This window comes from Pelmatolapia mariae, linkage group LG18 (assembly GCF_036321145.2).
Source record: "Pelmatolapia mariae isolate MD_Pm_ZW linkage group LG18, Pm_UMD_F_2, whole genome shotgun sequence".
NCBI classification, from domain to species: domain Eukaryota; kingdom Metazoa; phylum Chordata; class Actinopteri; order Cichliformes; family Cichlidae; genus Pelmatolapia; species Pelmatolapia mariae.
In genome coordinates this window covers 25,080,672-25,106,771 of record NC_086243.1, presented here as the reverse complement: position 1 = coordinate 25,106,771, position 26,100 = coordinate 25,080,672, and the positions used below count along the sequence as shown (strand labels likewise).

Here is a 26,100-nt window from a genome sequence, read left to right as displayed (position 1 = left end):
TGCACTCAGCTGTTGTGTGTGTGTGAAGATGGTCTGTAAATCTGGCGGTCAGGTCAGTGGGTTTTAACAGGATTGTGATGGAAAACAGCTGCAACATGCGTGTATTGGAACCCCCCTTCCTTAAATTATAGCTTCTCTTGCTTAATTTCATTTTAGCATATCAGTTTCTCTCTTTTGATTTGTGATCATTTATTTTTTATTGTGTGTCATGACAATTCTCCAAAGTTACAGTCCTGTAGTTCATGGTAAAAATGGGTAGTGGGAGATAAAAGAAAAGAGATAATAATGGGACAGATGAATAAATAATAGGATATTTTATGAAACTTGTGTTAGAGGTAAGTATACAGTGCACTCACGATGTTTGAAACAAAGACAATTTTTTGTAGTGTAATTTTGCAACAGGAGGCCGCAGTTAAGGTGTAGCGGAGCAACTCCAGGGTGGAAACTTCTGGTGATTTCCACGGGATCTAGACTTCTGGCAGATATCGGCTGTAAAGAGTTTGTTTTCAAGTATTAAAAAATACTCTTTAAATTTATGTTAGTTTGTCCCATTATTTTAATGGGAAATTGTGTATAAAAATGACTGCAATTCTTAAACAGCTCGTGCAAAATTTTTGTATAATCCCTTGAATTGGAGCTGAAAGTCTCCACTTTAATCATATTGATTGATTTACAATTAACTGTAATGGTGGGCAAAGGCAAAACTGCAAAAGGGCACTGTATATGTGTCCTGCAGAGATACAGTGAGAAGATACGGAGATACAGAGAAGTATTAGTCCTCCTCCTGATTTCCTTTTTTTGTGTGTATGTGTTTGTCACACTTAAATTTTTCAGATCATCAAACAAATGTAAATATTAGAGAAAGACAACACAAGTCTTGCCTACTGCACCCCCAGTTAGAACAGAAACGAACTCTGGTGTATCTCTAACCACACCCAGGCCTGATTAATGCCACACCTGTGCTCACTCAAAAAATCACTTCAAATGGACTTCCCTGACAAAATGGAGCAGACTCAAAAGCCAGAAATCATGCTGCATTCCAAAGAAAACTCAGGAACTGAGAATGAGAAACGACATAATTAAGATCTTTCAGTCTGTAAAATGTTATAAAGCCATTTCTAAAGCTGTGGGACTCCAGTGAACCTCAGTGAGCGCCATGATCCACAAATGGCGAAAAAACTGAACAGTGGTGATGCTTCGGAGTGGCTGGCCGACCAAAGTTAACCCAATAGTATAGCGAAGACTCATCCAAGAGTTCACAAAATACCCCAGAACAACATCCAAAGAACTGCAGGCCTCACTAGCCTCAGTTAAGGTCAGAGTTCATGACTCCACCATAAGAAAGACACTGGATGAAAATGACCTGCATGGCAGAGCTCCAAGACAAAAAAACCCCACTGCTGAGCAAAAGGAACATAAACCTCGTCTCAGTTTTCCCAGAAAACATCTCGATGATCCGCAAGACTGAAGGGATCTTCCGAAGCTGAACTCTTTTGAAGATTTGAGTCCCGTTACATCTGGCGTAAAACTAACACAGCATTCAAAAAAGAAACATCATGCCAACAGTAAAATACGGTGGAGGTAGTGTGATGGTGTGGGGCTGTTTTGATGTCTCAGGACCTGGAAGACTTGCTGTGGTAAATGGAACCATGAATTCTGCTGTCTACCAAAACATCCTGAAGGAGAATGTCCGGCCATCTGTTCATGACCTCAAGCTGGAGTGCATGTAAGTTCTTCCAACATCCACTCTCAGTAAACACAACTTGTTGAATGCTAGCTAGAGCTCTGTGAAGAAACCTATATATAAACAAGATTGAGAAACACTGCTTACTTCTCAGGGTCATGAATGTTGCAATGACGTCGTCTGACCACACGCATACAGCAGGCACAGGGGGAGAGGAGCCATCCAGCTTGTTATCAGCAGACAGTTGCTAAGGAAACGGCATTCATGATTTGGGGTACATTAGTGTACACTATGAGTAATTAGAACATCTGTTAATGATATAAACAGGTTATGGAGTAACATATACTGCCTTTCAGGAAAACTTTTCTCACTTAAGCAAGACAATGCCAAACTACATTCTGCACATTCTACATTAGGACAACAGTAGGCTCCATAGTAAGAGTCTGGATGCTAAACCCCTCAGACTTGTCACTCATTGAAAGCAGTTGGCATATTGTGGAATGAAAACAAGAACTAAACACAGATGAAATCTGATATCAAGAATGCAAAAAATATTTTATGCTGAAACCATGGGGAACAGTTCCTGAAAAGTTAATGCGATTCTTTTGTTGAACCTCTTGAATTAAAGCTGAAAGTTCATATTTCAGTTGCATATTGATTGTTTATGCTTCTATGCACATTCTATGCTGTGCAGAGAAAAAACAGAAGTTTGATAAGGAGGAGAAAAACAAAATCTAGCTAATAGAAAATGTGTCATGCGTAAGTGGTTTGAGTGTGGAAATATTAGGTTTGCATTTGTGGGAAGATTCCTTGAGTCTCTTATCTTTTTAAATGTGAGGTTTTGCTTCATTATGTTTTAACACCTGTAGAATCCATAATTTGGAGGAAGGAGGGTGAATGCGATTGAAAATATAAAGACCTAGAAACTAAAAAGGACTAAGCCCTAGAAAAAAAAGATTTATCAGCTCAAAACTGACTAAGGAAGTCAAATCGTGATGAAAGTTCAATTTAATTAAGAATATTTTTCAAGTCCGATGCACAAGACTCGCACTGTTCTGTTCTAATAACCCACACATGAAACAACTTCTTACTTTTTTCTGCTAATTTGTTTTCCACTCAAGTCCAGCTTTGATCCACCTAATGCACAGATGCACTGGAGTCATTCAGTATGAGAGGCATCACAAAAAGAGCATGAATGGGTATACATTAAATATCGCTTAACAGGGAGAAAGCATTAGCCTCATCAAAGATAAATAGGTCTTAGGAAGCTACACAGTCATTACATGTCTGTGAGCCATTTTGGTGCAGACATCTGCAGCCGCTGTTAGACTCGCTGATATGGAAAATCTGTTTGCTAACTCATTTAAGAAAATGTACAGAGACCATAAAATGCCACACAACGGAAATGTTTATTGATGCATGTGCAAAGTTTGAAGATATGACTTTGAGGAATATACAATAAGTCAGCAACAGCACAAATTAAAAAATGTAAACAATCCCTTTAGTAGTGATATTGTTTTATATTATTGGCATTTAGGTGATATTGTACTTATCGTGGGCTTTTCACATTTACAGCCCTGAAATCTTCACTGAATGGTCCCCTTTTTATTAGTATACTATCTTTAATTTTAGAGGAAATTAAGAAATAAAGACACAGCCATGACTATTTTATTATAAGGTAACACAGAGCTGGAGGTAGACAGGAAAACAGTCTACAGCTGGCTACAAGCTGCATTATGTCTTATTTTTAAAATACTCACAAAAAATAGAGAGAGCTGATGCTGAAGATGACAGTGTGACCCATTCTTAAGCTTTAATATCGACAGATTTATCATAGATTTGATTTTATTCAATCATTCCGTTATTGCAAACATGCATTATAACAATCTGATTGCATATTGCTCCAGTAACATTTTCAGGCTGTAGTCATGAATACTGAATAAATTAACTCTGTACAAATAAACACCTATACACTGATCAAGTCTTTGTCTGATTTGAATATACCTATAGTAATTTTACACTCTACCCGCAAACAATAACAGCAAAATTTACAGCTTCACAAGAGACGAGAAATAATAGAACATGTACGTACAACAGGCTGAGGATCCACCTCGAGAGATCACACAAAATAAAAGGCTGTTCAAACTCAGGTTGACGCCAACACCTACTGAACTGTTTGGGGTTTTAAAATGTATTTTTTTCTTATACTTTTTTTTGCACATTTAAGATCACAAAGCCACCCGTCAGGATTTCAGAGGTTGTTTAACTCGTACAGAGAGGGTGTACTGGTGGCAGCAGATGGGTAGAGTCGGTGCTCTAGAGGCTGAAGGCTAACACAGCCCGCCTTCATAGTCATCCTCCTCTTCCTCTGGAGCTGGTGCCCCACTAGCACCACCCTGTGGAGCAGCAGCAGCCTTCTTCTTCTTTCCTCCTCCTCCAGGTACCCTCAGTGAAATAGCCAGTTTGGCATACTGTGAGGGGGGGGGAGTGTCATTAGCCGTCAGATTTAAAGCCCCTCAATATTTATGCTTTAATCAGCTGTTTTAAAACGAATAACAAAACCCATAAACAGATTTTCTCCTTTGGCATCGTTGGAGTATGGCATCGTTTAAATCAAAATCTAATGACAGCTGTTAATCTAATCCATCCACAACAAATCAACACAGTCCTAATGAAGTTGTTAGTATATAACATCTAAGTCCACCCAGGATTTATTTTCATCTTTCATCTTAGGTGATTTTAACATCACCTAAGAGGGATAATAATGTCAATCCCACCTGGACCATGACAGCTGTTCCTGCTGCATCTTTAATCTTCTAATTAGAAGATTAATTAGAAATATTTCTGACCTGTTCAGATTTGAGTCGAAAGGTTCATTAAAAGTAAGAGATGGATGGTTAGAATGTAAAAACAGACTACATTTTAAACAGATAGCTAACAATCAAAAAGTGAATAACCGAATACTTTAAACAACTAAACTAAAGCCTAACATACTACAAAGACAGGTAAAATGTCTGCCTTACAGAATGGCTAAAGAGTGGAAATATATCTTGAAACACTGAGTAGCTGTTGGAGTATGAAGGAGCAACCAAAAGTATTGGATGAAAGATTAGTGAGCTAGAAGTTGGTTTGAAGTTGTTAATTAAAGCTGATAAAGTATTAAGTGTGTTAAACCTTCAAGGAGGTGAGAGCATTTATACTTGTGTGCTGCTTGGCTCCCCTATTCTGCAATTTCACCACCAAAACACCACCTGGTGGAGGGGTTTCTCTCTTCCTGCTGATTCAAACTATGGCAGCAGAAGTAGCTTGAATTAGAGCTGGGCGATAGAACGATAACGATATGTACTGCGAAATAACTTTTTCTCGATAGAAAAATTAAACTATTGCGATAGGCCTCATCCCTCTTGTCCTCTTAAAAAAAAAAGAAAAAGAACAGCCAATCCAAATTAAGTAGCGCAGAGCCGAACCAATCACAGCTGCAGCGTCACGTCACGTGACTTGTTACGTACAGCACAAGTGCCAAGGCGCACATGTGTATTTGTTTTTGCAGCCAGGCCGCCCGGGTAATGAAGGAAATGAGTTTGCCGACTAGAGACAAATCAACCGAGAGCGTGACCGAAGAAAAAACCAATGATGGTTCCAATGCCGGAGAGATTGTCGAACAGAAGGGCCATATAAGTTCCGTAGTGTGAAGGTATTTCGGCTATTTCAAGTCTGAAAAAAAACAGAGTAGCGCACTGTAAATTGTGCCGAAAGCAAGTCTGGAAATACAATAAACCGGTGCATGCTCAATCTCTGACTGAAAGCGTCATTCGGCTTTTGTCAGACTAAAGTAACTGTTAAAACTGTTTGAAAAGCTAAGCTATACAACAAGCAGAGATTGAGAATTTACTTTTAGTTCTGTTTATTTGATATTGACAAAAGTTAGTCAATTTTGTCTGTTCTTCTGTAAAACAAACTAAGATTTATTTTTAGAATTAAAATTTTGTTTCTAAGTGGAATTGACAATTTAGTAGTCTTTTGTTTGTTCTATTTTGAAACTTAAACGCTTTAGCGGCTGCCTTTTGTGCAGTTTGCAATATTTGCCTTTATTTATCTGAAACTGAAGTCTCATGTTCCTTAAGTACATCTACCCTGTTGAACTTATTATGGGAAATAAATATTTAAATCAAAACAAGCTGCAGATTATTTCACATTTTACTTGTGAGCAACGGCACATTTAAATCTTACAAATATAGTTATTTGGCTTATATCGTGATATATATCGTTATCGCCTGAAATGAAAAAAACATATCGTGATATGAAAAAATCTTATATCGCCCAGCTCTAGCTTGAATCATTCAAACTGAGTGGTTCAATCACAGCTGCTGCAGTCTGCGTTGATCCAGTGTGTAGTTACAGTACATTTCAAGGGAGGTGCATTTCTAGTTATTGCATAGGTTTTTAGAAAGATTTGGGGGTAACCCTGTATCTACAGAATAGATGTGACACAGTAGTAATAACCCTGAATCTGGTAGAAGGAATTATTGGAAGCACCCTTCACAGTAGCACATAGGTCAAAATTGGACATTTTGTGTCATCTTTTCACAAAAACATGTTAAATTGAAATAAGAAAAACTGGACACCATCTTGATGTTCTCAAAGAAACTTTCTCCTTTCATCTGGATCCAGGGACCAACTCATGTGTGGTGTGGGGGGAATTTTCAGCCTTAAGACAGGTATTAAGCCTTGGATTGCTTTACAGATGGTTAAAACACTGTGTGGAACAGTGATAGCTGAGGACATTCATTATTTTCCACCTTACTCTGTGAAGGCTATTAATTATACATCTAAGGTAACAGAGAAAAACCTGCATGAATACAATGGCTAAAATTAGTTTTTATTGTTTGAATTATCTTGACGTTATTTTGGCATTCAGCAAAAAAAATAAATAAAAAAATATAGACAGACGGACGGACGGACGGATGAATGACACGCCTACGGTTCTGGAAACTTAGCTAACTCGTCAGACGTCGCTGCATTATCACAACGGGGCCAGATGTCTACCATAATCACAAACCACTGAGAAACTACAACAATGAAACCTTAGTACTCACGTCATTGTCCATGTACTTCAGCAGAGGTGAGTTACACACGCGATAGACCTGGTCCTCATCCTGCTCATCATAGCCCTGAAGTAACGTCTCCATGGCAACACAATCTTCACTTCCACTATAGCCAGGCAGACTGGAGGAGATAAAGCAGTACATCATGTAACCATCTTCAGTGTAAGTGGCAGCAGTGTTACACCATGAACGTGACATCAAGGGTCAAACAAAGTAAGAAGCGAGCCGGTTCTTTCTCTGTTCTTTGATGTTTTGATGATGCAGAATATTTTCCTGCCAGGCTGGCTCGAGGAGACTTTAGCCTCTTGTAATTTCATAATACAGATGGCAATGAAGCGTAGGTGAATCAGCTTACCTGTAACTTTCTCTGACACATTTATCAGCTGCTACGTAGTCGCCTCTGTGAAGATGAACCAGTACTTGAGCAGTTGTTTTCTAAGGAAGAAAAAAAAACATGATTTGAATGATATGAAAAAATTAAAAAAGGAAATCTCTTATATGATCATTTCAGGTGCACAGTGCTGGCTATGAGCACGGCTGTCCCACCCGCCTGCTCTTCAAACCACTGCTTTATGAGGAGGAGACAATGAAAAGAAAGTTGGCTTAAAGATGGGACACAGGCAGAGAAGATAAACCAGATTAAGAGAAACACCACAACATTGCCTACAATGGAAACGTGATTGTTGCACTGCTGATAAACTGTGCAAAAAAAGATGTAAATGATATAAAAACAAATGGCTGAGCTACCTTGAAGCACATCGGGAAGTTCTCGATCTCTTTGTACATGTTCTTCTCTTTCTGCAGGGCGACTGCCGCTTCGTCCAGCCTGGTTAGAAAGGCCAGAAAAAGGCTGATGAGGAGCAGGTTTACAAACACATCACTGACATGAAAGGTATCAAACAGGCAAGAAGAGAAACCAAAAGAAATTCATTTACCAAGCCCAGCCTTCAAGGTTACCATATCTGAACCTCTGGAATATATATGTGTAAAACCAAAGATGAGTGTTAACATCCCATCCACCATTTTTTCCCTTTACCTTTTTAACCTGACCAGAAGTCTGGAGGCTTTTCCTAGCAGTTCTACTGCCTGACGTAGGCGATCCTCATTCTACAAAACACAAAAAAAGGATAAAACAGCTGACTGAAAAAAAAACCCCTAAAAAGCTAAATTATTAAATCTTTGTTGATATCCATACCTCAAATACACCTGCTGCCTTCTGATACAAGTCCACAGCTTTCTCCAGGTTTATAGGCTCTATCAGTCTGAGGAGGAAAAATATGTTTTAAGAAACAATCCTGAGCACACTTTTTCGGTCGGAGTATTTTTGTTAGAATTGAAAGTCAGTTTCTGAGAATAAAAAGTTAACGTAAGTATAATAAACAGCACGTAAATATGCATAATGGGAGTAACAATGCAAGCATTAATTCTCATCACAATAAAGCGATCAGACTTGTGCCATAACCAGCAGCTGGCAGCTTATAATGTTAATAGTTAAAATGATCTTCAGCCTATCTAACACTGCTCAATTGTGAGATGACAAAATGGATCACGGTAAATAAACAAATATTAAAATTCTGCATATTAGCTATACCAGTGATTCCCAAAATGTGGGCCGTAGCCCCCAGGTGGGCTGCAAAGGAACTGCAGGTGGGCCATGAAGTGATTTACAAGAAATCGGTTTTATATTATTTACTTTAAAACTGCCATTAGATACTTGGAAATCATTTTAAAAAAGATATAGAATGAATAAATCAATGTTGTGAAATTTCAAAATTAGATGATTAATTTTCTGATCTATTGTGATCCTGAAAAATCAATAGTAGAAAAAAACTAATATGAAGATGGTGCCAGAAATAAAGCTGCTAATGCAGAAGCTCAAATTAATAACTTAAAACACAAAAAAGAAAAAACTTTAAATTTTTGTGTTAGCCTTGTGTGATGTGATAGTGTGATTAAAGGTTTGGGTGCTCCATAGAAAACGTTCCTATTTTAAAATGGTAAGGCTCTGTCTTAAGGCTGGGAACGGCTGAGCTACTGAATTAGAACTAAGAGTTTCCTTAAATTTTTGCAGCACTTTATCACAGTGAAAATTTAGCTTTTAGTTAGCTGTGGGCATAAATATAATGCTACAGTTATCCTGTTCTGAATTATATTCTCATTGCATCTTTTTAATTACTAAAGAACCCAACAAACCTAGTCATCCAATAGGTAAAACACTTGTAATTTGGCAGTGAACGTATGGTGCATATAAATAAGATAAACTTTCTCATTACCGTAATCAATTATCAGGCAGACTTCTGAAAGGTGTTTATCAAATACATTCATATCTCCATTCCAATGAAAAAAATATGCTTAACCGGTCAGCAGAGTAAATTAAGGTATTATTTTTACTTTCCAGCCCGGTCCAGAGCCATGGCAGCAGTGTCCGGTGTCCCGTTCTCCATGTACATCATGCAGGCTTTCTCTATATACTGGATGGCCTCTGGCATTTTCTTTTGTTCCTGATGCAGTGCAAACACAGCAGAGTTACAATTGTGCTACTGAATCATTATCTCCATCTGCTTTATTATGACTTCACTGTGTGATTTTAGAGTGGCTGCACTCACCTTCATCATCATACCAGCCTGTTCAATTGCCCTGAGGAAGAAAAGAGTTTGAATCAAACAGGTGTTTAAATATTTGCAGCTGCTTCAATATTACAGGTTATTATACAAGAAACTTACTTTGCAGCATGAAAAAGCCTGAAGGACAAGCTAAGGAAACAGCCAAACAAGAGTGAAACTGTGTCATACTAACAAATATATGGCTTACCAAGAAATCAGTAGATTACATTCTCCATTAATAAAATGTTAAACCCCTGATACAAACTTCCCACAGTCTAAAGTGACATCTTTGTTTGTCTAAAACACAAATGCATATCAGAAACAATCATATATGAAAGAATGCTAATTCTCATTTTTGATATTTGTTCTTGAAAATTGCAAACACCCTGCAGCCACTGATTTAGTTACACATAGTTCGGGCCACAATGGAGCCCATTTAGTCTTCTAAGCTGCTTTAACTCTTCTTAGCAAAAATCAACAAGTTGCTAGAAATCTTCCTCAGAGGTTTGGGTTCTTGAAGACACAGCAGGATTACAGTTGTTACAAATTTCTGGGCAGCACCTTACAAATGCAATTCTACTGTTCAACTTCGTCCCAGAGGTGCCCTGTTGGATTAAGACCTCCTTCGATTTTTGACACAAGGCAAGATGAATCCATGCCAATGCATAAAGTGCTCATGAAATGAAAACCCATCAGAATCAGGGGTGTAACAATTCTTCGAAGCCAGATTTGTTTTCCAGGGTTTGAGGGCAGGGTTTTAGCGCAAATCTTAGTTTTCCTTGAGAGGTTGAATAACAAAATACATATGGGAAAATAATCAGTTTGCCACAAATCTTGTCACTTAATTCCTTCATTATAAACTGATGACATTTCAATATTTCTACACAATATTTCCACATGGGTCTCACAGTATGGAATGACAGAATTATAATATATTGTGTATATTTGTGCCAGAGCTTTTCTGGTCTTGGTTTTAGAGTTGTTACACCCCTAAGCAGGTACCCTGGACCAAGCTATTACAGGATCCAGGGTGCAGGGTTAAAAACGGTTACACCCTACACTGCCTGCACGCTTTGTGTTTCTGTTGTCTGATTGGCTGATTAGAGGTTTGCTTTAAAGAGCAGCTAACAAAGTGGCTAGCGATTGCACAGAATACATGCAGACTTGTGCCTTTCCTTTGATCGGGAAAGGATACGTTTTGTTTTCTGTGTGGTACTCAGCTTCCTTCAGATAAGCATCCTTTGCTTGTTCATACTGCTTGGCATTCTTGAAGCACACAGCTAGAAACAAAGCACAGAGGTTAGCTCAGTGTAAAATTATATATTTTTAATATATAGATTAAAAAAAAACACTCCAGTTTTAAGCACTAGTGTCGTTTCGTGTTTTACCTGCTTTGGCGTATTCTGATGCAGCACTGTCAAAGTCAGGCTTCCACTTTGTCAGACTCGTTTTTAAGCTGTAAACACACCACGAGGAACAAATAAGAAGCAAATAATACAACTATAATGCGATGGATAAATAACCATAAAGTCACTTTATGTCGTATAACCTTTCAACAGAAAATACACAGTGGCCTTACAGCTAGCTAACGTGAGTAGTAAAACTACAGAGCAGGAAATAATCGTTTTTGTCCTGGCTCACCATTTCTCCGCTTTAGCTATGTGCTCGTGCGCTTCGTTTATCTTCTGAGCAGCCATTATGTTGATCGATCAACTCGGTTATGAGGAATATGTTATTGATAAACGACTATGGATGTCGCTTCGTCGATGTTTGGATTACCAGGAACTCCTCCTCGGCCGCAACGTCACCAGCTGTCGCAGGTTACGGATGCCGCATTGGACCAAACAACAACAGGGAATGCGAAAATCTGGCTCTAGTACTGTAATGCAGCTAGAAAACTTGCTTTTTGTTTTTTAAATGAAAAACTATACAATCAGATCCACAATGGCACATTTTTGGGGGGCAATTTCCCCTCTGTTCACCACCACAGTGGATTTTTAAATGAAGTGTAATTTTCAGGCCCTCGCTTTAAAACCAAGTCATTTATAAACTCGGTTTATAACAACAATAGCCTTTGCTCAAAGTCTGGATTATGAATTTGGAAACAATCACAAGAAAGTCTGGTGACGTGGGAGTCTGCAGTGTGGTTTCAAATTCCAGGAGTTTCACAAAGCTTCAGTCTAATGTTTGCTGATAATATGTTTTGTAAATATAAAGGAAAATAGAGTGCTAAATTAATGCAGGACTACAAGGGCCTTAATTTAACCCTCCATAACTAACAGGTCTAACAGAACACCATGACACTACCAGTGTTTGGTAAGGTTGCAGGCACAACAAAAGAACCATCCACAGCTAATTCTATAACTTTCCATCAGGGAGCAAATAGGCACTGTTAAGTCAGGGCGTGGGCACATTGATTATCTTCAGTTCACAGTGTATTTATTTAAGTCTCTTGTATTCATTCAGAAATTTGCAATCACATACTGGTTCTGTACTTTTTTTGGTTATTTTTCCATAGCTGAGGACAAGTGAAGGCGCAGGAGGCTATAGCAACTTGACATAGTGGGCCTCTTTAACATTTTCCAGATGTGTGTGGAGTGAATGTATGGAACTCATACATGTTAATACTATTGGCAAAGCACCAGATACTCAGTTTGCCATGCTTATGAGAGCTACGTCAAATATATAGGACAGTGCTCTTTTGTTCTTTTTGTCAAACTGCACTTTCCCTTGTGGTCTTTACTGTTTTTTCCTTGCCAAACATTAAATGAAATATACTTGAACAGAATTCCTGAGAGTTTTATATCACTGTGAGAAAACAGGACAGCTTGCATTGATTCTTCACACTTACATTGGATATTCACAGTCCTGTTTGTTGGACTGCAACCTCAAGTCAAATAAAACTTGTACATATCACAAATTTACCTAAAGGTGCTTTAAAAGGATCAAGAATCTCAGTTGTGATACAAAAGAAAACTTTTTTTTTATGGTGAAAGTATAACCGCCCCCTTTTCTAAGGTTTTACATCTCAGGATATTTCAAAAAAAATGAATTAGTCATTGGTAGGTCTTAAATTTAAATTAATACAGCTTGAATTGAACAACAAAACATGATGTATTACATCGTGCCATTATTTAAGTAAACGTAGAAACAGTGTGTGAAAAACTGAATGCACCCCATGATTCAGTAGCACCTTTTATAGCAATAGTTTGAAGCAATAATAAAGGTTTGTGGGTCATCATTTTATTCACAGCTCTCTTAAGGTCTCATTGCAAAACTGTAATCAGATTGAATTCCAGACTTTGACTGTGACATTGCAACACCTTTTGTCAGCCACTGTGTTATATGTTGGGCTCACTCTCCAGTTGCATGACCAATTTCAGTCAGACAGATGGCTTCACAACTGACTTCAGAAAACTTTGGTATACAGAGGAGTTCATAATCAACTCAATGACTGCAAGGAGTCCAGGTCCTGTGGTTATGAAACAAGCCCAATCTGCAGCCGTGCTTACATTTGGTGTGAGGTGTTTGTGCTGATATGCTGTGTTTAGTTCTGCCAGACATGCCACAAGACATCTCATGGTTTATTCTGAGGCAATTTTCCAAACCAATGCCATGCTGTCTTCATTTTAGAGAAAAGAGGCTTTTTCCTGGCAAACTTTCCAAACAAGCCATACTGGTTCAGTCTGTTTCTAATTGTACTGTCATGAACTTTTAACATTTAACATGCTTACTGAGGTCTGTGAAATTTATAGTTCTTGTTTTTTCTTTTTTGCAAAGTGCCTGAGTCTGTGCTTAATTTGCTTGGACATCGACTCCGAATACAAAATGGCAACTGATATCAATGTTTTCCACTTGTTAATAATCTTTCTCAGTGCAGAATGATGGAATTCAGTGAAATTCATATGGACTTAGAACCTTTTCAAGACTGATGGGAAGCAACAATTATTTCTGTAAGATCAATGCTGATGTATTTCCTTCTTGGCATTGTGTTAACACACACCCGAATGCTCCAGACTAGCAAACTGCCAAAACGTCTGCTTTTATAGAAATGCTCAAAGTTGCTGGTGATTAAATAATCAAGGATATTTAATTATCAGGATCTGACCTCTACTTACCCTCTTAATTGTTTTGGGAGAAGGGAGGGTGTACTTATTTTTACCATGTAACCTCTACATTTTGACTTAATTTTTGTTAAATAAATAATTACATGGTATAATATGTCATGTTTTGTAATTCTTCTGAGGCTGTATTTACCCAATTGTAAGACCTAATAAGGACCAGACTATGCACTGAAATTTTATAATTGATATAATTGACATCCTCTTATAATAAGAGGATGTCTCTCTACATGCAGGCCTAATATTTGGTGCCTTTTAATGAAAACGTTTAATAAATCAAAATAACATGTAAAAGTAATTCAGTCTGATTACAAGTGATTAAACGGTCTCTGTTTATAATTTCATAAAATTTATAAAAATAGAAATCATAGCCACCGGAAGCGGAAATGACATCACGATGGCCCCGGTCTCTAATGGCTGAACAACAACAACTGTCGGCGACTGACAAACTTTCGCAAACTTCATCAGAGACAAAAGAAAGTTAGAGATATCGGCTTGTGTTGTTTCTGTAACCGGTTAGGGTTATTTGTCTGTTCGTCTTATAGTCACAAATGTGGGATTACTGATGGATCCGAGGTATGATATTCCACGGAGGGCCGCCGGCGGTGGCGGCGGGGGCTCCGCGAACTCGTCCCCCGCTCTGGGGGCTCAGTCACGCCGCAGGAAGATGCCTCCCAGACCCGCTGATTTCAAACTTCAGATTATCATTATTGGCTCTCGTGGTGTTGGTAAAACAAGTCTCATGGAAAGATTTACCGACGACACTTTCTGCGAAGCTTGCAAGTCAACCGTAGGTGAGGACAGAAGGCATTAAAAGATTTAGGTTTTTTTGACAACTTTTCTACAACATGTAGAACGGCTCCGGCTAAATACTCGAGGAGAAATGCTTAAACTACCCTGGGGTGCGCCCAGTGACCATAAATCCTCCAAGTTCACTTGCATAGCGACTAAACTTTATTTCTAATGCTAGCTGTAGCCCGCTAGGTATGTTGATAACAGTATCTTAGCCAGTTGACTATGGTGACTGAAGTAACAATAGCATTTCCTTTGACTTCAATCACATGAACTAGGCTTCCTTAAGCTTTTTTTAACGTTTGCGTGTAGAGATTTTAGACTTCTGCTAAAGGACAGCGTTTTTATTAATTAACTACAAATGAATAATTGTACTTTATTACTGTTCTGATAATATTTGCAGAATATTATATTATAGGTATTATGGGTCTGAATTACTATGTTTACTTCTAGTAACCCTGTTTTGGTTATGTTAACCAGGAAGTAGTCTTATCCAATACCACCTTGATTTTACTGATGTATCTCTACACAGAGAACTAACATGTTGCATATTTCTACATAAAAGCACATTCTTTAATTATTTGATTATTTGACCCCTGGTATGTTTACTTACTGAACACGAGATTGCCTTGTGACAAATTGCCAGTCATGTTTGCAGATTAAAAATACACATGAGATCTGTTTATACATTCAGCTGGGTAAACAGTCCTATGACCAGTCCGGCAGCCAGCCATAGTGTCCAGTCCCAAAATAGTCTAAAAGAAGCAGCTGCTATAGCAGAGCTCCATTTTGTGCCCTGTCATTCCCTGACACAGCTCATAAGTTGTGTGAGATGTGTCACTAATAACATGCTTCTTTGATTAGGTACCACAGAGGGAATAGTTTTACAGTCTCCCAGCCTGTCTGAAAAAGTTGCCTCAGACGAGCTGGGTGATGCAATGTGGCTTGTATTGTTTTGTGGATGACTCAGTGAGTGCTCCACATCTATTAAATATACTAACACTAGAACTTGTGGGCAAAATCTTGAACTTAACTGGATACCGTGTTAGCCATTTAGCTAAACATAAAGGCAAAGCAACAAAGGAATTGCTGATATTTGCCTCTGTTCACATGTTTTGGTTCCCTCATAGGAGTTGACTTCAAAATCAAGACGGTTGAGCTGAGAGGGAAGAAGATTAGACTACAGATATGGTAAGTGAGCAGTTCCTTTACTTTCCTGCCTGTTGCATGTCCTCTGTCTCTCTGTCCGTCCTATCAGCATGCAGGCTTCACTAACAAAAGCTGCTGTTTGGCTTACTGGGTGTATTCCAGCTGTGTTTCTTGCATGTTTCTCCATGTCAACATGTTGTACAGATTCCCAGTGTCTCCACTGGGAATCTTACTAGTAAACATCATCATGTAAACAACATCATCATTACTCACCATGTTGTCTGAGGTTTCAGATTGCTTGTTTATATCAGGTACTGCTGTTGTTACTAGGAATATCTCATTACTATTTCTTTACTGATATCTTGAGTATCTGCAGGTGCTGGTGTGCTCTTTTCGCCTAACAACTAAGCTGTTACTACTAGATTTGTGTGAATGCATTTGACCTAACTTGGCTATCTAAAAACATAAATGGTTCTACTTTCCTAAAGGTTGTACCTAGTGCTGGGCGATATGACGATATATATCGTGTGGACGATAGAAAAGTGTCTATCGTGCCATTTGTCTTCTATCGTTTCTATCGTTTCTAACCCTAATTTTATAAATTATTACATAAAATATATCATTAATCGTTTACAACCGGTCGGAGCAGGCACACTCCGTTTTCCCTAACTATTTTTAAATCCCTGTAGAACTGGAACCACGTAAGGTAGCGCAATAATTTTATTTTTCTTTTTTGCATATGAAACAGTAGGAGTTGTACTTACATCTTATTCCATTAGCTTGCCCTAGGTCACGGTTTCCTTCCACATATAGCTTTGCAAAAATTGCATAAAAAGCACTTCCAGTAACAAAGACATAATATTCCAGACTTGCAGCAACAAAAACATAATATTCCAGAAACAGGCTTTGCCGATCCGATCAGCTGTTCATAACACTTCCTACTTGGAATATAAGTCAGCACAACTATCGCATGTCCTCCATTACCTGCCCGAAACCGGAAGTGACGTCATTTTCGCGGAAAATGTAGTTTTTTAGCTTCAAAGCCTATGTTGGTGTTTTTAAAAGTCATGTTTGACTTTATGCTCTTCTGTATCGTTTCTGGGATGCTTAGAAGTCAAATTACACTGTTGTAAGTAGTTTATTTTGATGCACATGCTGTGTTCTTGCAAATTTGCATTTATTTATTTTCATTTTTCCTGTAGTATATAAAAATTAGTGTAAATCAAAAATAAAACTATGAAGACACTCAAAATAAATTTCTCGTGGTTGGAAACTATTTTGTGCAACTTTTTTGTATTTACAGTTTTGAGGGATAAGCCTCTTAAATTTCTCTAACTAGAAATATATGTAAAAAACAAAACAAAAACGATTTTCAATTTTTTTGTAGTTTATTGCACTTTTTTGCAATTTATGTAGTTACTATGGACTTAATGCATACACATTATTAAAATTTGGGCTATAACGGTTGTATTGATGTATAGCAACTTGAAATGCTCCCACAAATGGCACTACAGCATGTAAAATGTAAAGATAAGCTCTGGCGGACTTGGTTCTATGGTAGGTCTTAAAGGGTTAAATAGCCTGTGGCAAATATATTAGTGTGGTCTTCTCACTATACATACTCTTAACTTTATGCAAGAGAAAATAAAGTATAAAAAAATGATATTTTTTGCAAAGAAACTCCGTCTTGTGGTTTTGCGACATGGTGCTGCTGTACGTGCACCCGGATTTGCGACATGCTTTATGGTAACTCAAAACAAAGACTGCACCCTCTCCACTCGCTGTTTACAGACTGCATACTTTCCAGATGACCACAGGTCAGGTGGTATATCGTGATATATATCGTTATCGTGATATAAAAGAATTCATATCGTGATAAATATTTTTTCCATATCGCCCAGCACTAGTTGTACCTATGAGCTGTGAAATTATGTAGTCAAGACTCAGTGGATTCGTGTCTGAATCTGTCAGATCTGACCTAGGAGAACTGAGAAACCATGTGAGAATAAAGCAGGAAATTGTCTTGTGAATTTACACTGAGTGGGTGTCATTTGTCAAAGCTCCTGCATGATCTGTTCCTGCACTACCCCACAAAACAACCAGCCATGCATCCCTGTTTTAACTTATCCTGTTTAGAGGGCTAGAGCCTATACCAGCTATCACAGGGTGAGAGGCGGGGTACACCGTAGACAGGTTGGAAATCCATCAACAGAAACAAATAAAGTATTTTCCAGTACCGACAATCTTCTTTTCTCAATTTATTTCAGTTTTATTTATGTAGCACCAACTAAGAACCACAGTTGTTTCAATGTTATATAGTAAGGTAGTGAGACTATCTTTTAAATGATCCCCTATTAACCAAGCACTTGTTGATGATGGGAGGGAAAAACCTCCCTTTTAACAGGAGCTCAGGGTCATCTACTATCACCAATCTAGGGGTAAAGGGTAAAAGAAGGCAAAAAAAGGAAAGCAAAGAAAGACCATGCACAATAGTCAAGAGTTAACACTAACTACAGAGGAGAGTAGACAAAAAGTTAATGACATGCACTTGTGGCCTATAAACACATGGGGGATGAAAAAATGCTTAGAACCTCCTCCTCCTAATTAAAATGTTATAATAGTTGTGTGGTTAAAATGGTAAAACCAAAACAGAGCAAATGCTATTCTTAGCATAGTAGTGATTCTATCCAGACCCCATCAGTGGGTTGCAGTGAGTGTACTTTATTATCAGTGGTTGAGAGTGACGTCCATGAGGTCTCACCTTGGCCAGTACACCAGCAGCTCTTTGTGGTTAGTAAGGACAGTATGACCTTATGTGTTCAAAATATTTTCTGATGAAGGTCCTTGGTGACATGCCCAGATTGAAATAGTTATATCAACAGATCCTGGTACTAATAAATATAAGAAATGTAATGCAGACTACACTTCATTAGGTTTTTCTAATAGTTGGGCTTACTGTAGCAGAAGACTTTATTTTCCTCACGTAATGCAAATGCCTGCAAAATTGTATCGTACCCTAACACAGGCAATCCACCAGGGTTGTTATCAACTTGACAAGTCAACTCTGGGTTTTCCAGTCAAACTGACTGTATTCACAAGGAAAAAACAAATTTGGCTTCATATGGCCAACCCAGAGAATGACAGTAATACTATATTCCAATGTATTTAAAAAAAACAACCAGAAGACCAAATTATATTAGGGAAAAATGCAAATTGCATGTAAAGTTAATATTACAAGGCTTCAGGCTTATAATAAAGGTAAATGGAAGCAAGCAAACGAGCGAGGACTAAAAGTATCTGTAAGGATTTGTGTACTCTGAATAAAAACTGTAGATCCTCTTACTATCTGCACACTGAGGTGCAAGGGCTTTTCCAGACAATTGCTTGGTCGCTAGGTTTTATGCTGACCTTTTGTCTTGGACGTGATCTACTATGGCGCAGGTTACGTGTGCGTACGTGTATTAGTTACCATGGCGATGTAAAACTGAAAACCCAGGGTTAAGCCTGAAGTCACTTAAGCACCAAATGCTGCTTCGTGGTGGAGTTCTGAGGTTGGTGGTTATTCCAGCTTTTTGTTGTTTATCTGCTCTAAAGGAAAACTGAAGCATGAACCAAAACTATAGATTTGGAGGTTTGTTACATCCCTGTTTGTTAATAAAATAATTAGTAATAGCATTATCAGTCAGTTAGTGGTACATATTAGACAGTGTTTAGTGTCAGTGAATAATTAGCTTTAACCATACAGTGACTTTACAAACATTACATACTGTGCTGTTGCAGCTTAATACTCGCACTAAATGGCTAAATGTAATGTGCTCTTTGCAGAAATCACAGATGTATGCAGTGAAATCTTAAATCAGTCTCATATTGTCTCATATCTCAGTCAATTAGTGACAAGATGTTATTTGATACTGTTATCCTGTTGCCGTCTTGTGACTTCAGTTAGGCTCTAATTTCATTTTGAAAACATTTGGTGTCCAACAACTGAAGAGCTGCTTCAGCTACAGACTTATTACATGCAAGCGTGTGACGATGCTTGGTTAAAATGTGGGAGCACTATCTCTTATTTCCATACATATCTGTCTTGCTCCCATCCACCATCACCGCAGCACATCCTCCCTTCACACCTCTGCCTGTCCTCCACCTGTCAGACAAGGAGTATCACTGTGTGTATGTTTCTCATGTTGCACTGCTCACATCAAGCTCCAACACTGCCGCGCCCAACCTTACCTAACCCTGCCATTGTGCTGCTGTCTCTGTCTGCTCTTCTGCTCATAAGCCTGACTGTGACTCACAGGGGGAAAGGGAGAGACTATCTGGCTGGAGGTACAGTAACACTGCACTGTGAGTGTGGCTCAAACTGCTTGTCATGCTGCCAGTCCAGACTCGGATGATCAGCCGAGTGTGGTCATATTTCAAATTAAATATGAAACTGAAGAGTTGCCTTCTGAAAATGCAACACAGTCATGATAAAGTGCATGCGTATTTAATAACCCGTAATAGCTAATATTGCTACAGTTACATTGCTAATATTGACTTTATCTCATCTTCTTTCAAAGTCTAAAAGTGACATTTTGGAACAAAACTCTTCAGTGGTGTGTTTTTCTGTTTAGTTTAATAGATGACGATGTGAAGCTTTAGACAGTGATTCAGTGTTTTAAAGCCAATAGTATGTCTACTATCTCAAAAAATGACAAATTCTTACACGAATTTATGATGTAACATTTCTGCTAAATTACCACAGAAATTACATGTTCGTACACTTTTATGTATCATCTTGAAAAAATGGTTATCTATTAATCAAATTGAATTAATGGAAAACATAATCAAAAAACTGTGGGTTAATCTGTTCTCACATGATTGAGTTTTTATAATGTGTGATCTCTTTCAGGGACACCGCAGGTCAGGAGAGGTTCAACAGCATCACATCAGCATACTACAGAGGAGCCAAGGGAATTGTGCTTGTGTATGATATCACAAAACAGGAGACCTTTGAGGACCTTCCCAAGTGGATGAAAATGATTGACAAGGTAAACTAAAGTCCAAAATGTCAGGGAGTGTGTATTATGTTTTTCTTTCTTTTTATTACAACTCCTCCCTTTTCTCTTATAAAATGAAACATGAATTTAGTTTATCCATTTATTCCATGATATTTATCCTACAGTTCTGCCTTTTTCTATAAAGGGGACCAATTCCAACTGGAACTGATCAAAAACTAGGCCTTGGTGTTGCCCCTCAGTTCAAATGATTTGTGCTGAATAATACTATAAGTATTTGAAAATCCATGTGTGGGGAATATGTGCCTTTTTACTGTGAATGTTCCTGCCTGTGATATGATATGATGAAGATTTAACTGCAGTAATCTGATTTGACTTTTGTGAGACGGTAGGCTGGTGATTTCCTGATTTGTGTCTGCTCTGGTCTGTTTACCATCAGTACGCCTCAGAGGAAGCAGAGCTTCTGCTGGTCGGGAACAAGCTGGACTGTGAGACTGATCGCATCATCTCCAGGCAACAAGGAGAGAGGGTGGGTTCAACAGCAAAGTCCTTCACCGTCTTATTACTGCACCACACCTTCAGGTTTTACCGGTCAGCTGCAAAAGGCTAATGGGGTTACTGTCATTGTCCAGCCGGGCAGGCGGGCTGGACACACAAATTTGTGAGTCCAATAACTTGAGAAAAAGGCGACATAAGATTTTGAAATTGATACCATTGGTGGAACTACCAGGACACTGAGGGGTTGTACTGGCAGCCACCAGTGTTTTACAAATCTGAATAATCTAAGCATCTAAGATTAGATAAAACAGGCCAAACAGTAGATTATTTGACAGCAAAAAAACAAACCAAAAATCAGTAATGCAAATTGTTTGACAGGCAAGTACTTCATACTAAAAACTGAGTTAATAATATGCCAGTGAATCAGCTGTGCACTTGAAGAGTGTTTGGAGCTTTCTTCAGTTTAATTTGTGCTCCTGAGGATTGAGTTTGGGTTTCCATGCCGACTCTAACCCCGACTTGTTTTATTTCACTTGTTTTATAGTTTGCCTCTCGAGTAAGTGGAATGCGCTTCTGCGAAGCTAGTGCGAAGGATAATTTTAATGTGGATGAAATCTTCCTGAAGCTTGTGGACGACATTCTTAGCAAGGTAAGGTTAAATGTGCCTGAAATACATTTTACACAATGTATCCATTGTTTGGTTAATTTTGGTTCACTCTGAGTTTTTATGAATGAAAGTAGACGGGTAAACATTAAACATATTTCATGCCTTCAGATACAGATGACTATCTTGACAGTTGACATCATCACATTGATTTTATTGTTTTTCAGCTCTTCCATTCATACTAATATTATATCTGCTTTCTCAGTTGTGCATTAATACACCAAAAAGGCTACACCGGTGTGTGCTTGGAACCAAAGTGCATGGAACACATCCGAAATTTGTTTGATCTGAACCAAACCGACTGTCTTCACACATGAACTCCAGATAGTGTCCATAAAATCATGCCTTCATGTCTTAATGTTTGCGAAGGTGCCCTTTTTCAATCGTAGCACACAGAAGAGATGATTTGCTTCAAATGCGATCTCTCTGGAAGTATTCTTTCAGGTTCAGGAGAGGATGCTGCCTGGGTAGAAAGTGCAGGAGTCATTACATGTGACGTCCACTCCAGATCACCGGTTTATTATCTGTACTGTTCTCATTATTGATTCAACTGGGCATCATGTAGACTTTGTACTGGGGAATGGGAACATTGAAGACCGACTGCGCTGGATATATGTGTTCTCATTTATATGCGGGTGTGATATTTTCCACTTATGTACGTACGTAGTGTGTGTTTTTTTTTTTTTTTTTAACACACTACATATATACATACTCTGCTGCAGAGATGCTACAAAGCACCAAATATGCATTTGCATATTACCTCTACTTCAGAGAACTGTAACATGAGTGATCACTTGTCTGTGTTTGCAGCTGTTCAGTGTCCATTAAAGCTAGGTGCTGCAGGACATGTGTGGGAATGACTTGTGCAAACGCACCCTTCACTTAGTGGCCTATTAAATTTGAATTGACATTTGTCTTGTCACGTGTTTGCTTTTTGCCTTGTTTCGCCTACTTAGATGATGGAAGAGCTGTTTAAAAACTAGCTTAATACACTCACAGGAAAATTGTCAAAGGAATCTGATTCTTTTCCATCTTATTGTTTTATTACTTTAGTCTTTTTGTTGTTGTTGTTGTTGTTGTTGTTGTTTTAATCTATCTGTCGATGGTGTTGCTTGTCAGACTCTGTTTGGCGGCTGCTGATGTCACTTTGTCTGTGATCCAACAGATGCCTCTGGAAGTTCCCAACAAGGAGCTTTCCAACAGTGTCCTGTCTCTGCAGCCTGAACCGGAAGTGCCACCGGAGTTGCCCCCTCCTCGCATGCGCTGTTGCTGAGAGTCGGAGTGGTCCCCCACCCTACCTATGCGCGCGCACACACAAACATACACACAAACATACACACACACACAGCTCATACATGCAGAGTACCAATCTGGCCACTGGGGGGCAGCACACAGCAGCACTTTGGAATCGGTGACTGCTGCTGAAATGCATGGACTCTTTAAACAAGCAGTGTTATCTTCCTTTGATTATTCTCCTGTTTTGTAACTGTACACTATGACCTGCTTCACACTAACACTTAGGCCTGATGAATCACCCACTTCCTTCCACCTTTCTGTCAACACTTGACCCAGACTACCTCATTGCTCAGACGGTTAGGCTAGTTGTGCCCCGCAGGTGCCTTCCAGGTAGAGAGTCCTCTGGTAGCAGTTGCACTTTTTTTTTTTTTTTGCTTTGTTTTTGAGGAGGGCCATTACTGAGGGCCTTACAACTTGTTTGGTTCCGGTAGTCCTTTATCATCACACCAAGTTTAACATTGTCTGAGTTGGGTCTGTTATCTCTGCATTTACTAGCTCACAGAAAAGGGATGACAACATCTCACGGCTTCCCTGCTTAGTTTAAACTCTTGAGGCTGCAGGTACATAGTTTTAGTGTACTTTTGTGTGCTCGTTAATATGTATGGTTTCAAAGTGGCTCAAGGTAAACAAAAGCACACTGTGTAAATATAGTGTGTTTCTGTAATGACTGGACATGGTGCAGGTGGTTGTGGCCAGCAGCAGGGGTTGTGTGGTGGTGATATCATATCAGTTTATATTGCTTTGCCTTAATAGTATTAAAATGGCTGGAACAGCTCGTTTCAAATGTGTATAAATTGTAATGTTTTGCACTACAATCCATCTTCGCTAGTTAAGCTGACATGCAGAAAAGGAAAGTACACGACTTGTAGTTTAGCACTAATAAAGATCGATCTGGCCTTGGCACTGCCGCTCGGAACTCTTCCACACCCGATCGGGACGCAAGGAGAGATGGGTAGTGTAGTCTTTGAGGGATTTGTCTTTGTACAAGGGAATTCTCCCTGTGTTTGTGGCCGGTATATCAGAGCAGATAGTACACTGGCATATGTGGGTCAGCCTTTGTTGTGTTTTTGTTACTAATATTTGTGCTTTGTCTTTTCCTTTGAATTCAGATACAGGTTAGAGACAAAAACGTGTTTCCCTTTTGGAGGGAAAAATGCAGGAAGGTTTGATTAGTATTTGAATGACTCAGGAATCTTTGGTCGGTTCCTATCTGTTGTGCTAGCGGCTCGATTGGCTTTGAGTTCTTTTTAAAAAAAAATGCTTAAAATGATCATTTGCATTTTTTTCTTTTGATTTTGATTTGGCAGTTTGTTACGGACCAGTTTGTGGATTATCTGTTACTTCCACATTTTCAGAAATACTAGGCAGTGCATATAATCTAAGCCTTCCTGTGTATGATTAAATCCTTTAAAGGGGACCTATTATGCTATTTTCATATTTGTATTCTTGGACTCTACTAGAGTAGCTTTGCATGATTCACTTATACTGGGCTTCACTGAAGACCCTCTGTTAATCCATCGTCTGAAACAAGTCGTTTAAGCTCCCATACCCCTCACTTTGAGCCTGGGATGTCAAACTAATTTTACATGGTGGGCCACATACTGCCCACTTTGGTTTGAAGTGTGCCTGACCAGCAAAACTCCTCTCTCCATCAGTGTAAAGATGTTTAACTACACCTTTAATCCCATTTAATCTAAGAAAAACAAGTGTCAACAGTACATCATACACGATGAAGACATTTTGCAGTAAGTGAATTAAATCTGTCAGCATAAATAAATAAATATGTAAAATAACAGAAAAAACATAATTTATTCATTCAAATCATAGAAACCTTCATAGGAACCTTAAGATGTTCCAAAGCCGTCCATTGGGCTGGATGGAAGTCTTTCCCTGGCCGATTCTGGGCCTCAGGCTTCATGTTTGACACCCCTGCTTTAATCCAAAAATATTCTGATTGGTTGCCCATCACATTCACAACACTTGAATGGCAGATGGGTGAAGTTTCTGTGTAATATCTCAAAAACAAGATATTGCACTTCTTTGGTCCGGTCACATTCAAATCTCAGCAATAAAACCGTGTTGTTGTTTTTTTTAAACTGTCTGAAAGTGAATATTCAGAGCAGTCTGAAGCCTAAACTTGACTCATTGCACATACACTGATTTAAAAATTTGAGTCAGTTCAATTTCTGAGCAAGCATCACCACAATGTGACTGATTGAGATGTGGAGAAGCATAATAGGTCCACTTTAATTCTTCCGTCTTTGTTTCCTAAATGACTTCAAGTGTAGCGCTGTGTTTGTGTTTCGTTAGATGTTGCAGTAAAAGCTCAAGTCTGAGGGTGAGGAAAACTGCTCAAGTGAACCGATTCAAAAGGAATGACTTTAGTTAATTTTTTCTTGTTTTGTTGTTGTTTTTTAGATTGAATTTTTATGTTAAAGTCGAGCTTTTGTGGTAATAAAATGGCACATTATGTATTCTAACAAATGAAAACGTTCATCCCAAAACGGAGATGTTGAAAATGCGATGCCTTTGCTAATGACACCGTCTCCGTCATCCAAGCACATCTTGCAATAAGACCATCAGCCAGCAAAACGACCTTTGAATAAAAATTATCAGAAAATTTGGGGTTTTAAAGGTTGTGTTTTGAAACGTTAGCTGAGGATTTCTTGAGTTTTTTGGAAGGAAACATTTGATTTGTCCCTCTTCCTTTGACTTTTTGCATTTCACACTAACCCTGTGGTCTCTGTTTTAATAGCTCAAGCCTTACTTTACTACTCAGTGTTTAAAATATACATTAAAAAAGTGCTTTTGTTTGAAATGTGTATCTTTTAAGATGGAAGACTGTACTTTGTATTAAACCTGTTTTTGAGAGGTTTTGGCATGTTTAAAGCAGATTTATGGTATTTATAACTTGTGGCATTCTTGAACTAATGAAATACAATTAAAGATGTCTATATTTATTACCAGATTATGGTCTTGATTTATTTGACTGTCTCTGTTCTGTTAAATTTTGGGTCTGGGAACTTCCAAATGTCGTCCAAGATGCTATAAAAAGTGATGTTTTACTTAATACTAAGTATTATAAACGTGGAGACTTATTGGTCATCTTTGCTCCTCGCGTGAAGGTGTTCAATAGCCAATAGTGTGCGTGCCATTAGGACATGCGCACCAGAGCGTGTCAGACCTGGTCC

General features: G+C 38.5%; 2 protein-coding genes across 2 annotated transcripts; one reads left to right on the top strand and one right to left on the bottom strand.

The window, feature by feature from the left end:
* Window positions 1–3,077: 3,077 nt before the first annotated feature.
* napgb (N-ethylmaleimide-sensitive factor attachment protein, gamma b) lies at window positions 3,078–11,219 on the bottom strand. Its single transcript, XM_063461186.1, has 12 exons — window positions 11,034–11,219; window positions 10,781–10,848; window positions 10,588–10,672; window positions 9,513–9,530; window positions 9,396–9,426; window positions 9,181–9,290; window positions 7,985–8,051; window positions 7,826–7,896; window positions 7,537–7,615; window positions 7,145–7,224; window positions 6,781–6,910; window positions 3,078–4,155 (listed from the first exon to the last, which is right to left on the bottom strand). Exons 1-12 carry the CDS (start codon window positions 11,087–11,089, stop codon window positions 4,015–4,017), a joined length of 936 nt encoding a protein of 311 aa, XP_063317256.1. The 5' UTR covers window positions 11,090–11,219; the 3' UTR covers window positions 3,078–4,014.
* Window positions 11,220–13,920: 2,701 nt separating this feature from the next.
* rab12 (RAB12, member RAS oncogene family) lies at window positions 13,921–25,869 on the top strand. The gene is made up of 6 exons (XM_063462708.1): window positions 13,921–14,307; window positions 15,436–15,496; window positions 20,346–20,484; window positions 20,891–20,980; window positions 21,494–21,598; window positions 22,779–25,869. The coding sequence occupies exons 1-6, from the start codon at window positions 14,079–14,081 to the stop codon at window positions 22,884–22,886; spliced, it is 732 nt and encodes a 243-aa protein (XP_063318778.1). The 5' UTR covers window positions 13,921–14,078; the 3' UTR covers window positions 22,887–25,869.
* Window positions 25,870–26,100: the final 231 nt, after the last annotated feature.